Genomic DNA, 15,107 nt, shown 5'->3' with positions numbered 1-15,107 from the left:
TAATTTCACTTTTAAATTTGCAACTTCTAAAAATTCTTTTTCTTCCTGACATCATAATATGGCCTCAGAAAATCAGACAGTTGTTATTACAAATAGAGAGCCACTCCACTCAGACACTGAATAGATAATTATAAATGTCTGGATTCTTTCCTTTTTCATGGTGGCTGCTTTTAGATGTGGAATTAAACCACATTAACCGGAGGACGTTGTTATTGGTGGTTAGTGGCCTGTTCCTGCCGCATCTATAAAGTATCTTGTTTAAAAAAAACTTTTCTTTCCTTGTCTAACAATAACTTTCCATCTTATAAGACTCCTATCAGAAAGCATCACTGAGGTATAAAAATAGTAAATATTCAGAAGGGAAGGTGATCATAAATGTCATCTAATCAAACTCTCACGTGTGACAGATGAGAGTGTGAAGCTGTGAAAGACTGAATGACATCCAAGAGTACACACTGAGTCAGTAACATTCTAAAAGTGTGGTTTTTTGTGTTTTTGGATTCTATAGATGGCCGCCCATGTCCTTTCATTCTCTGGGACTCATCTTTATCTCCAACGAGTAATGAGACCCACTCTTCTGTAAAGCTCACCTGGGGAACTTATCAGCAGTTGCTGAAACAGAAGTGCTGGCAGAATGGCCGCGTACCCAAACCTGAATGGGGCTGTACTGAAATACATCACCACGAGTGGTCCAAGATGGCTCTCTTTGATTTTTTGTTACAGGTAAGTTCAATCAAGTAAGTGGTTATCTGAGACTAACGCAGAGTTATAAACGTCTACCACTAAGGAGTTTTCTGTACCTTGGGTTTTTATGAAGCCAGAGTTTAAGTTCTGTAAAGCTGTATTTGGCAAGCGCGATGTTCTATAAGGTTGTATTTGGCAAGCCTGGTACCACATCACGAGATGTTGTATCCTTTTGGGAAATATTCAGAAATGTCCCTTGGCCCTCATATTAATTTCTGAATAAGTAATTCTTCAGTATTTTACTCATGGAATAGTCATACCCATCATAGATACAATTTACTGAGATAACCCGTCAGCAGCTCTTCAAGGTAGAGAGTCTTACCCCACTTGGGAGGTAAGTAAACCAAAGTTTTTTGAGGTTAAGTAACTCACCCAAGTTCTCACGACTACTAAAATCTGGGGCTTGGAATCCTGGGATCTGTTGACAGTAAAAGTGTCTTTTTTCTATTATTCCACACTGTTTCAATGGTCACTTGGCCACATACCTTACAGCCACAATTTCCCCTGTTTGTTTTTCCAGTAATTCTTTGCAAATATGTCATTAAGATTAGACATTGGAGAATAGTAAATATTGGCCATCTACATAACTGAGTGACTTGATGTTTTATAGGTTTTTGAATAACTCTTACCTCCTTGTGATGAAGACCTCATGACTCTCCCTACCCCCTCATTCCAATTACTGCCTTCCCCTTCTTCCACCTTAGAAAAACTGGTTTTCTGTTTTTGTATTGTTAATTAGTATATTTGTGGCAATTTAGGACTGCCTTCCTACAAAAACATAGGAAGAAAACCAGTTTAGTGCAGGATCACAGGGTAGGGCTTAGGAACTTCAAGAAGGAGAGATATCTCTGGTGTCTGTGCCTCAGAGCCACTGGTGAGAACTGAGCCGAGAGCAGGCCACTTGGTTTGGCAAAGAGTCACCAAATACTGATGAAGAGTGCAGCTGTGAGACTCAGGCTGGGCTCCGTATATGTATAACCTCATTAGTCCATTGAATTAGCACACTATCTCTCTGAGGTAAGTGCCCTCTCTCTATTGTACAGGTAGGGAAACTAAGGCATAAAGAAGTTCCTGTCAAGAACTGTGAAGAGTCTGAGGTCTTACCCTGCTTGCGAGTTAACAAGTTAGCCAGCCATAGATGCTAGCAGAAGAAAAAAGCCTCCCGGGTCAGCGACAAATGACTTCATCACTCACATTCCTCTGCCCTCAAGTCCCACTGGGGCGATGTGGAGTCGCCCCACTGAACGCTACACCCAGTGGGGTTTTGTACCTTCTGAGGAAACCTCCAGTCTTATAAGAGGCTGCTGACACAACTGCCCAACATTTGCCCCAGAAGGAGACATTATCTTTATTATCTTGGTCAGGAAACAAATCTGTCTTCCACCCCAGAGGGAGACACTCTTTGTATCTTCCAAGGCTGTTTGCTATACTGACATCCTTGAAGAGATAGTGCAGAAGAAAACTTGACATAAGATGTGCAGAAATGCCATGGAAAACTGTTTCTCAAGAGTTACCTCTCTTGTTTGGTGTTACTTAGCTAGTAAGTTCCCAAATAGAGATTTTAGCAAGTTTGGCTAACTGTATTTTTCATATTTTTAACTATTATTACATAACAACTACCAGGTTATTCTTAGTTTAATGGAAGATGTTGGTGTGATAACATGTAGTAGCGATACAGTGGAGAATGGAAGAAGATTGCTAGGGTGAAGTAGTTAAGGGTATTCACTATGGGGAGTGGTCAGCATAGATGTTGAAGGTCCTGAAGATGATGACTACGGTAGGGGGTGGGGGATGGAGAGGAGATTCATGAACCTGGTGGTGAAGTCTACGAGAAGGGATAGACCTTGAGGTTTGCAGCTGATGAACAGAAGAGCTAACCTATAATGATTAGACGGCAAACCCTGTTAGAAGTTGTCTCTGGTGACATTTGTTTTAATTTTGGAAGCTTCAAGTAAATCTCAACCTACCATCTGTCTTTATCATTCTCCTTTCTGTTAAGGGAAGCTCCGACTATCATTCAACCAATGAAGATATATTTGTGCGACATCTGCTGTGCATTAAACCATAGAAAACCACCGCAGGGGCAGCGAAGTAGTATGAGATGGTTATTCCCACTGCTGCACACCAAGTTTGGTTTTTAAAACATTACTTAGTTAGGAAACTATACTGTATAAAACAAAAAGATAGATCCATGTAAGGATGGCTGGCTGAAAATAATGTAAGTTCTTACTGTTATGCAGTCAAAAGAAGCAGAACCTTTTGCCATAAAATAGTGAAGGAGAAAGTTCGAGTGGGATCGTAGGCTGGGAATGATAAAGAGGTTGGGGAAACCATGAGAAAGAACATGGGATTGGCAATGTTCCTATGATACTTAGTGCATCCTAAATACAGGCATACCTCAGAGAGGTTTTGGGTTTGGTGTCAGACCACTACAACAAAGCCAATATCACAATAAAGTGAATCACACAAATTTTTAGGTCTCCCAGTGCATATAAAAGTTATGTTTACAGTATATTATGGTATATTATAATCTCTTAAGGGTGCAATAGAGGGAGGAGTCTTTTTCATCCCCCATAATTCATGAGGATGAGACCTTTGCAAGACTTTAACCTGGAACCATCCAAGGTAAGACACCAAGATTGGAGTTCCCAGTTTTGGCTCTGGTTAAAGCACTGAATCTAAAAGTCAGAAGTTAGTCTGACTGTTAAGAGTTCATTTGGTCACTATTTACAAAAGTAGATCAAACTATATATACAAGGGTGGCATCTGTGAGAATGGATTTACATTTTTGACTCATCCAGCATTTATTTGTCCCAAAGTCACAGACAAAGGCTCATTTTCTCTAGTTGTTGCAGTGTTTCACAATTCTACCAGTAATGTGCGAGAGTGTCTGCTTCCCACTCTCTTACCAACTTCGGGAAGTTGAAAACTAATAAATGTTTTTGCTGATTTTATGGAGGATAATGGGGTCTTGTATATATTTCCAGGTCCTTCATTACAAGTGAGGTTGAGGATAACATATTTTCATACGTTGATTATTTGTGTTTTTTTCCTGTGAATTGCTTGTTCAAATCATTGATGATTTTATTGCATTCCATGACTTTTTTCTTATTGATTTATAAAAACATTTTTATGTGATGAAAGTTAGCCATTATCCAACCCTAAATGTCTCAAACAATTTTTCTCTGTTGTTTTTCTTTTGACTTTTTAAAAAATTTATTTATTTTTGGCCGCGTTGGGTCTTCATTGCTGTGCACGGGCTTTCTCTCTAGTTGCGGCGAGCAGGGGCTACTCTATGTTGCAGTGCGTGGTATTCTCATTGCAGTGGCTTCTCTTGTTGCGGAGCACGGGCTCTAGGCGCACGGGCTTCAGTAGTTGTGGCATGCGGGCTCAGTAGTTGTGGCTCGTGGGCTCTGGAGTGCAGGCTCAGTAGTTGTGGCACATGGGCTTAGTTGCTCTGCGGCATGTGGGATCTTCCCAGACCAGGGCTCGAACCCATGTCCCCTGCATTGGCAGGTGGATTCTTAACTACTGCACCACCAGGGAAGTCCTCTTTTGACTTTTCTGATAGATTTTACTCCAGAGAAATTTTACATTTTTTGTAAGATCTTATTTTATTTATTTATATTTTGCTTCTTATATTTAGCATCATACAATGTTTATAGAGAGATGTTTATTGAAAATGTTTACTGAGCAAATAAATAAATAAATGAACAAGCTTAGGCCATTTTTCATGAGTACCATATTAAATAGTTATTTTTTATATAATAATGCTTCTCATCAATTACACTGAAATTTTTATTTTAAAGTCAAATATATGCCTTATTTAAATGGTGTTTGGGAATATGTTGGATTATATTGGGTGGATTTTGTGAGCAGTCTTAGAAAAGTTATGCCTGAAGCAAACTGAAATCACTTGCTCTGATGCTACAGCAAGGGCAAGGGAATACAGAACGCAGTTGTTAATTTTCTGTACACAACATTCTTTCTGTTTCACCCAGTTAACAAATCTACATTCCCAAAGGCTATGGCATTTTACTGGGTCTGTTAAATATGATAGAGACACAAGTAACCTTTTATTCTTGAAGCGTGGGTATCTGAACTGAGTGGATAAAAATTCTCCCCCCATTAGGATGACAAAGGGTAGTATTCTAGAGAGCATTTGAGTTTCCAAGATTTGGTCAAATTCCTTTCAAAAGATTAAATAAAATAACAGAAGAAGATTTAGGAGGTATAAAACTTGCTTTTTGACCTCAGATATAGTCTATATAACAGTTAGAAACTGAGATTCTGGAACCAGCCTGCTAAGTTTGAATTCCAACTGCCAATAACTAATTTTTGAACATTTAGAAGCTACTTAACCTCTCTTTGCCTTGGTTTCCTCTTCTGAAAATAGGAATAATAATATTGTTTTTATAGAGGGCTATTGAGAGGATTCAGTACTTTTATACACATAAAAGATTTAGGATAATGCCTGTTACACAGGAGGTGTTCAGTGAGCATTTCATATTAATTAAGAAATTGATCATCCAGAAATAATAGTAGAGGTAAATATCGATATAAGAATTAAGTAAAATATTTTATCATTATTTTTACTTATTAAATTGTAAGTTATTCCCAAACCATTTCATTTTTTCTACTCTCGTGTAGTATTTTCATACTTACAATTAGATTTTAGCCTATTAAGTTTTAATTATTTTTGACTAGTCTGTCTTCTTTAATAAGCTGTGAATTTCTCAAGGGCAAGTCCCTGCCTTATTCAACTTTGTAACCTTTCAGTTACCAGCGGTGTGTCTGAAAATGTCACAGTTACTCAGGGCATTGTTTTTTTTTTTGATCAAAGAAAACTTACCTAGTTGTATCAAAATATTAAATCCAAAGTGTCAAATTAGCCAAATGCAAAGTGGATGGCTAGTGGGAAGCGGCCGCATAGCACAGGGAGATCAGCTCGGTGCTTTGTGACCACCTAGAGGGGTGGGATAGGGAGGGTGGGAGGGAGACGCAAGAGGGAGGGGATACGGGGATATATGTATATGTATAGCTGATTCACTTTGCTATACGGCAGAAACTAACACAAAATTGTAAAGCAATTATACTCCAATAAAGGTGTGGGAAAAAAAAGTGTTAAAAGTGAAAGAAATAAAAGCGTACTTGCAGTAAAGAAGTAAAGTTTTGTTAAAGGCAGATAATGAGATGCTTAGAAAATGAAAAATCAAATGAATGGAAAATATTTAATATTTTTACTATTTAGTAAAGTCCTCCCTGTATTTATATTTTTTGTTTATTTGATGGGAAATTAAAGGGTATTTCCATAGAGAGGGACCAACAGAGAGGTGACTGGGGAGTTGTCTGCTTCCACCATCAACAAAATAAGTTACACATATTTCTTTCCACTTGGATTTGACAGATGCTCTTTTTTTTTTGAATTTTTAAATTTTTATCTTTTTTAATTTAATTTTTAAAAATTAATTTATTGTATTTATTTATTTTTGGCTGCATTGGGTCTTCGTTGCTGCGTGTGGGCTTTCTCTAGTTGTGGCGAGCGGGGGCCACTCTTCCTTGCAGTGAGCAGGCCCCTCATTGCAGTGGCTTCTCTTGTTGTGGAGCACGGGCTCTAGGCACGCGGGCTTCAATAGTTGTGGCACACGGGCTCAGTAGTTGTGGTGCACAGGCTCTAGAGTGCAGGCTCAGTAGCTGTGGCACACGGGGTTAGTTGCTCCGTGGCATGTGGGATCTTCCTGGACCAGGGCTCGAACCCGTGTCCCCTGCATTGGCAGGCGGATTCTTAACCACTGCGCCACTAGGAAGTCCCTAATTTAATTTTTATTTTATATTGGAGTACAGTTGATTTACAGTGTTGTGTTAGTTTCAGGTGTACAGAGCTAAGGGATTCAGATATATATAGATATAGATATAGATATAGATATATAGATATAGATATATCCATTCCTTTTCAGATTCTTTCCATTACAGGTTATTAGAGGATACTAAGCAGAGTTCCCTGCGCTATACAGTAGGTCCTTGTTGATTATCTATTTTATATATAGTAGTGTGTATATGTTAATCCCACTTGAGCTCTTTTCTGTTCTAGACACTTGGCAGGTATAGTGCTGGTGATAAAAAAGATGGCTGAGACCGTCTTCCTGCCAGCAAGAGTCATACCATCCAATAGAGGAGAGAGATAATCACAGCAGAATTGATCAGGTCTAATAATTGAGTTTAACATCCTATAGAAACAAGTAAGATGCTATCAGTTCTTGTGGAACTTGAGGGGGAAGAGTGTGGACCGAGAATGTGACACTTAATATAGAAATTGAAGAACTTGCAGGCATCAGGTGAGCACAAGAGTCAGGAACTGAGTTCCAGAGGGAAGGATTCTAACAAAGGGCCGGGTAGGAGGAGACGTGCACTGACTGGGAGAAGTGGTCCTTTGGAAACTTCCTGTCCCATTAAGGTGGTTTCTCCCAGATGTCTGTGAGTAAAACACTTATGGTCATGAATTCAATAAGCGGCAACAATATAAATTGGTAAGCCTGGCCACCTAGCGTTGTCTCTCCTAACTTTTACCTGCCTAATGATTTAGTTCCTCAATATAACAAATTAGATTAACAGGTGTTAATCTCTGACCTATTCTGCCCACCCCGCTCTCGATTCTGTGGGTCATTTTTTCCTCTTAATGGTGTGATGGTAGTAAAGTAAAAATTCCGGCCAACTATCTTCTAAACAAGAGGAAACATCACTTTTCATTAAAAAGAAATTGTTTCTGTAGGAACGTTCTATATGCCTGGGAAAGAAAGATTCCAACGGTGTTCTCCGTGGTACATGATGACTGTCTTCCAAGCATCCCCTCCCTTTATCCCTATGACTCTGTGATCAAGGGCCTCGCTTCCAACTTTTAGAGGTCAGTGAGGGAAAACACTCACAGGCAGGTAAGTGCTGTGACAGCAGAAAGTACAGCAATCCAGGGTCTCAGACACTGGCAGTTCAATTACATAATTTGAGTCAGTTTTGTTGTTTTGCATAATCAGCACACTGCCAATCTAAATGGCCCCTAGCCCTGTGTTTATTGGTAAGTCCAAACAAGCAAATAATATAGTTTCCATTCATTTGCTGGGAAATAATGAGGGATGATGCAGTCAGGTACTGTCTTAGCTTCAAGTAGCAAAGAAAGTCTGGGATTAGCTTTGGCAATCTCGGTTGGCATGCTGAATTGGCTGGGATCTAGGGAGGAAAAATTGCCAAGGATGAGAGGATTTAGAGAACATTACATTCCTGCTTTTTATTGTTTGTTGAAAAATCACAGTGGTTCACTTGACTATAGAGTCACTTACAACGTTAAGGACATGGAGAAGATGTCAGTCTAGGCTTTAAAAATGACGGACTTCTAACTTGGCAGACATGCATGTGCTAAGCACTGAAATATGTTCTGGTTAACCATAAAATTTTCAAGGTGTAAAACTAAGTTTGCCCCTTTGATATTGAAAAGTCTGACTTCAACATGGTTTCTACTATATATATGTGTGTTCACACTGTCATGGGGAGAAATTATTTTTGGTATTAACGATGCTACAATACAGTGATTATTGAAGAGGCCTCAGAAGACTTTCCAGATTATTGTGTGACACTATAGTTTCATTATTCTGAGTGTTGCTTGAAATAGGTGAGCAAATTGGCTAGAAAACTTGGTATGTATTGGCCCCGACAGTGTCTTTATTGCTTTTTATGTTTATATGTGTAGAAATAGAGAAGTGAGGGAACAGAATCATACAGATTTGCTTCTGATGATATCAAAAAATATAGAGATTTTTGCAGGAGAAAGATGTAAATGAAATGGTTAAACCCTGCCAAGAAAGGATTTTTATTAAAGAAGGAGTTAGGCTTTTTTTTTTTACGTCTTGGTTGCTTCCCCATTTCTGTAATTATGAATAAAGCTGTTGTAAACATACATGTGCAGGTTTTTGTTTTTTTGGTTTTTTTTAATCAGTCATCAATTTTATACACATCAGTGTATACATGTCAATCCCAATCGCCCATTTCAGCACACCACCATCCCCACCCCACTGCGATTTTCCCCCCTTGGTGTCCATACGTTTGTTCTCTACATCTGTGTCTCAACTTCTGCCCTGCAAACTGGTTCATCTGTAGCATTTTTCTGGGTTCCACATACATGCGTTAATATACGATATTTGTTTTTCTCTTTCTGACTTACTTCACTCTGTATGACAGCCTCTAGATCCATCCACGTCTCAACAAATGACTCAATTTCGTTCCTTTTTATGGCTGAGTAATATTCCATCGTATATATGTACCACATCTTCTTTATCCATTCGTCTGTCGATGGGCATTTATGTTGCTTCCATGACCTGGCTATTGTAAATAGTGCTGCAATGAACATTGGGGTGCATGTGTCTTTTTGAATTATGGTTTTCTCTGGGTATATGCCCAGTAGTGGGATTGCTGGATCATATGGTAATTCTATTTTTAGTTTTTTAAGGAACCTCCATATTATTCTCCATAGTGGCTGTATCAATTTACATTGCCACCAACAGTGCAAGAGGGTTCCCTTTTCTCCACACCCTCTCCAGCATTTGTTGTTTGTAGATTTTATGATGATGCCCATTCTAACTGGTGTGAGGTGATACCTCATTGTAGTCTTGATTTGCATTTCTCTAATAATTAGTGATGTTGAGCAGCTTTTCATGTGTCTCTTGGCCATCTGTAGGTCTTCTTTGTAGAAATGTCTATTTAGGTCTTCTGCCCATTTTTGGATTGGGTTGTTCGTTTCTTTAATATTGAGCTGAATGAGCTGTTTATATATTTTAGAGATTAGTCCTTTGTCCATTGATTCATTTGCAAATATTTTCTCCCATTCTGAGGGTTGTCTTTTCGTCTTGTTTATGGTTTCCTTTGCTGTGCAAAAGCTTTTAAGTTTCATTAGGTCCCATTTGTTTATCTTTGTTTTTATTTCCATTATTCTAGGAGGTGGATCAAAAAAGATCTTGCTGTGATTTATGTCAAAGAGTGTTCTTCCTATGTTTTCCTCTAAGAGTTTTATAGTGTCCGGTCTTACATTTAGGTCTCAAATCCATTTTGAGTTTATTTTTGTGTATGGTGTTAGGGAGTATTCTAATTTCATTCTTTTACATGTAGCTGTCCAGTTTTCCCAGCACCACTTACTGAAGAGACTGTCTTTTCTCCATTGTATATCTTTGCCTTTTTTGTCATAGATTAATTGACCATAGTGTGTGGGTTTATCTCTGGGCTTTCTATCTTGTTCCATTGATCTATGTTTCTGTTTTTGTGCCAGTACCATATTGTCTTGATTACTGTAGCTTTGTAGTATAGTCTGAAGTCAGGGAGTCTGATTCTTCCAGCTCCGTTTTTTTCCCTCAAGACTGCTTTGGCTATTCGGGGTCTTTTGTGTCTCCATACAAATTTTAAGATGATTTGTTCTAGTTCCGTAAAAAATACCATTGGTAATTTGATAGGGATTGCATTGAATCCGTAGATTGCTTTGGGTAGTACAGTCATTTTTACAGTATTGATTCTTCCAATCCAAGAACATGGTATATCTCTCCATCTGTTGGTATCATCTTTACTTTCTTTCATCAGTGTCTTATAGTTTTCTGCATACAGGTCTTTTGTCTCCCTAGGTAGGTTTATTCCTAGGTATTTTATTCTTTTTGTTGCAATGGTAAATGGGAGTGTTTCCATAATTTCTCTTTCAGATTTTTCATCATTAGTGTATAGGAATGCAAGAGATTTCTGTGCATTAATTTTGTATCCTGCAACTTTACCAAATTCATTGATTAGCTCTAGTAGTTTTCTGGTGGCAGTTTTAGGATTCTCTATGTATAGTATCATGTCATCTGCAAACAGTGACAGTTTTACTTCTTCTTTTCCAATTTGTATTCCTTTTATTTCTTTTTCTTCTCTGATTGCCATGGCTAGGACTTCCAAAACTATGTTGAATAATGGTGGTGAGAGTGGACATCCTTGTCTTATTCCTGATCTTAGAGGAAACGCTTTCAGTTTTTCACCGTTGAGAATGATGTTTGCTGTGGGTTTGTCGAATATGGCCTTTAGTATGTTGAGATAGGTTCCCTCTATGCCCACTTTCTGGAGAGTTTTTATCATAAATGGGTGTTGAATTTTGTCAAAAGCTTTTTCTGCATCTATTGAGATGATCATATGGTTTTTATTCTTCAATTTGTTAATATGGTGTATCACATTGATTGATTTGCATATATTGAAGAATCCTTGCATCCCTGGGATAAATCCCACTTGATCGTGGTGTACGATCCTTTTAATGTGTTGTTGGATTCTGTTTGCTAGTATTTTGTTGAGGATTTTTGCATCTATATTCAACAGTGATATTGGTCTGTAATTTTCTTTTTTTGTAGTATCTTTGTCTGGTTTTGGTATCAGGGTGATGGTGGCCTCATAGAGTGAGTTTTGGTGTGTTCCTTCCTCTGCAATTTTTTGGAAGAGTTTGAGAAGGATGGGTGTTAGCTCTTCTCTAAATGTTTGATAGAATAGGCTTTAAAATAAAGACTATTACAAGAGACAAGCAAGGACACTATATAATGATCAAGGGATCAATCCAAGAAGAAGATATAACAATTGTAAATATCTATGAACCTAACATAGGAACACCTCAATACATAAGGCAAATGCTAACAGCCATAAAAGGGGAAATCAACAGTAACACGATAATAGGGGACTTTAACACCCTTCTTACACCAATGGACAGATCATCCAAACAGAAAATAAATGTGGAAACACAAGCTTTAAATTGATATTTATAGGGCATTCCATCCAAAAACAACAGAATACACTTTCTTCTCAAGTGCTCATGGAACATTCTTCAAGAGAGATCACATCTTGGGTCACAAATCAAGCCTTGGTAAATTTAAGAAAATTGAAATCGTGTTAAGCATCTATTCTGACTACAATGCTATGAGACTAGATATCAATTTCAGGAAAAAATCTATAAAAAATACAGACACATGGAGGCTAAACAATACGATACTAAACAACCAAGAGATCACTGAAGAAATCAAAGAGGAAATCAAAAAATACCTGGAGACAAATGACAATGAAAACATGATGACCCGAAACCTATGGGATGCAGTGAAAGCAGTTCTAAGAGGGAAGTTTATAGCAATACAATCCTACCTCAAGAAACAAGAAAAATCTCAAATAAAAAACCTAACCTTAACCTAAAGCAATTAGAGAAGAGGAACAAAAAACCCCAAAATTAGCAGAAGGAAAGAAATTATAAAGATCAGATCAGAAATAAATGAAAAATAATGAAGGAAACAACAGCAAAGATTAATAAAACTAAACGCTTGTTCTTTGAGAATATAAACAAAATTGATAAAACATTAACCAGACTCATCAGGAAAAAAAGGGAGAAGACTCAAATCAACAGAATTAGGAACGAAACAGGAGAAGTAACAACTGACACTACAGAAATACAAAGGATCATGAGAGACTACTACAAGCAACTATATGCCAATAAAATGGACAACCTGGAAGAAATGGACAAACTCTTAGGAAAGTACAACTTTCCAAGACTGAACCAGGAAGAAATAGAAAATATGAACAGACCAATCAAAAACAATGAAATTGAAACTGTGATTAAAAGTCTTCCAACAAACAAAAGCCCAGGGCCAGATGGCTTCACAGGCGAATTCTATCAAACATTTAAAGAAAAGCTAACTCCTATCCTTGTCAAACTCTTCCAGAATATAGCAGAGGGAGGAACACTCCCAAACTCATTCTATGAGGCCACCATCACCCTGATACCAAAACCAGACAAAGATGTCACAAAAAAAGAAAATTACCGGCCAATATCACTGATGAACACAGATGCAAAATCCTCAGCATACTACTAGCACACAGAATCCAAAAGCACAATAAAAGGATCATGCACCATGATCAAGTGGGATTTATCCCAGGGATGCAAGTATTCTTCAATATACTCAATCAATCATTGTGATACACCATATTAACAAATTGAAGGATAAAAACCATATGATCATCTCAATAGATACAGAAAAAATTTTTGAGAAAATTCAACACCCATTCATGATAAAAACTCTCCAGAAAGTGGGCATAGAGGGAAACTACCTCGACATAATAAAGGCCATATATGACAAACCCACAGCCAACATCATTCTCAATGGTGAAAAACTGAAAGCATTTCCTCTAACATCAGGAACAAGTCAAGGGTGCCCACTCTCACCACTATTATTCAACACAGTTTTGGAAGTCCTAGACACAGCAATCAGAGAAGATAAAGAAATAAAAGGAATCCAAATCACAAAGGAAGAAGTAAAACTGCCACTGTTTGCAGATGACATGACACTATACACAGAAAATCCTAAAGGTGCCCCAAGAAAACTTCTAGAGCTTATCAATGAATTTGGTAAAATAGCAGGATACAAAATTAATGCACAGAAATCTTTTACACTGCTTTACACTAACAGCAAAAAATCAGAAAGAGAAATTAAGGAAACACTCCCATTTACCACTGCAACAAAAAGAATAAAATACCTAGGAATAAACCTACCTAAGGAGATAAAAGACCTGTACTCAGAAAACTATAAGACACTGATGAAAGAAATCAAAGATGACACAAACAGATGGAGAGATATACCATGTTCTTGTATTGGAAGAATCAACCTTGTGAAAATGACTATACTACCCAAAGCAATCTACAGATTCAATGCAATCCCTATCAAATTACCAATGGCATTTTTTACAGAACTAGAACAAAAAATCTTAAAATCTGTATGAAGACACAAAAGACCCCGAATAGCCAAAGTAATCTTGAGGGAAAAAAATGGAGCTGGGAGAATCAGACTCCCGGACTTCAGACTATACTGCAAAGCTACAGTAATCAAGACAATATGGTACTGGCACAAAGACAGAGATTTAGAGCAATGGTACAGGATAGAAAGCCCAGAGATAAACCCACGCACATATGATCACCTTACTTTTGATAAAGGAGGCAAGAAAATACAATGGAGAAAAGACAGCCTCTTCAATAAGTGCTGCTGGGAAAACTGGACAGCTACATGTAAAAGAATGAAACTAGGACACTGCCTAACACCATACACAAAAATAAACTCAAAATGGATTAAAGGCCTGAATATAAGACTGAACACTATAAAACTCTTAGAGGAAAACAGGAGCAGTACACTCTATGACATAAATCACAGCAAGATCTTTTTTGACCCACCTCCTAGAGTAATGGAAATAAAAATAAACAAATGGGACCTAATGAAACTTAAAAGTTTTTGCACAGCAAAGGAATCTATAAACAAGACAAAAAGACAAGCCTCAGAATGGGAGAAAATATTTGCAAACGAATCAATGGAAAAGTGATTAATCTCCAAAATATATAAACAGCGCATTAGCTCAATATTAAAAAAACACACAACCCAATCAAAAAATGGGCAGACCTAAATAGACATTTCTCCAAAGAAGACATACAAATGGCCAAGAGACACATGAAAAGCTGCTCAACATCACTAATTATTAGAGAAATGCAAATCAAAACTACAATGAGGTATCACCTCACACCAGTTAGAATGGGCATCATCAGAAAATCTACAAACAACAAATGCTGGGGAGAGTGTGGAGAAGAGGGAAATCTCTTGCACTGTTGGTGGGAATTTAAGTTGATACAGTCACTATGGAAAAGAGTATGGAAGTTCCTTAAAAAACTAAAAATAGAATTACCATATGACCCAGCAATCCCACTACTGGGCAAATAGCCAGAGAAAACCATAATTCAAAAAGAGTCATGTACCACAGTGTTCACTGCAGCTCTAATTACAATAACCAGGTCATGGAAGCAACGTAAATGCCCATCGACAGACGAATGGATAAAGAAGACATAGTATACAGTAGAATATTACTCAGCCATTAAAAGGAACGAAATTGGGTCACTTGTAGAGATGCGGATGGACCTAGAGACTGTCACACGGAGTGAAGTAAGTCAGAAAGAGAAAAACAAATATCATATATTAACTCATATATGTGGAATCTAGGAAAATGGTACAGATGAACTGGTTTGCAAGGCAGAACTAGAGACACAGATGTAGGGAACAAACATATGGACACCATGGGGGAAAGGAGGGTGGTGGTGGTGGGATGAATTGGGAGATTGGGATTGACATATATACACTAATATGTATAAAATGCAAAACTAATAAGAACCTACTGTATAAAAAAATTAAATTAAATTAAATTAAAAAAAAATAACCACCCCCTCCCCAAAAATATGGCCAGAAGAACTAAATAGTCATTTCTCCAAAGAAGACATACAGATGGCCAAGAAACACATGAAA

At 37.7% G+C, this 15,107-nt stretch overlaps 1 protein-coding gene across 3 annotated transcripts in view; it reads left to right on the top strand.

Moving 5' to 3' along the window:
- GASK1B (golgi associated kinase 1B) overlaps nt 1-15,107 on the top strand; it is a 110,603-nt gene that overhangs the window by 23,530 nt on the left and 71,966 nt on the right. For all 3 annotated transcript variants that reach the window (XR_014263588.1, XM_082461785.1, XM_082461784.1), the window contains exon 3: nt 509-723. Coding sequence is in view for 2 of the 3 variants with exons in the window: in XM_082461785.1 (XP_082317911.1) it covers nt 509-723 (215 nt within the window). In the remaining variant the exon portion in view is untranslated. The remainder of the gene's footprint in view (nt 1-508; nt 724-15,107) is intronic.

This window comes from Balaenoptera physalus (assembly GCF_965194825.1).
Source record: "Balaenoptera physalus genome assembly, chromosome: 5".
NCBI lineage: Eukaryota > Metazoa > Chordata > Mammalia > Artiodactyla > Balaenopteridae > Balaenoptera > Balaenoptera physalus.
The sequence above is the reverse complement of the archived record's forward strand: the minus strand, read 5'-3'. Positions and strand labels throughout refer to the sequence as shown.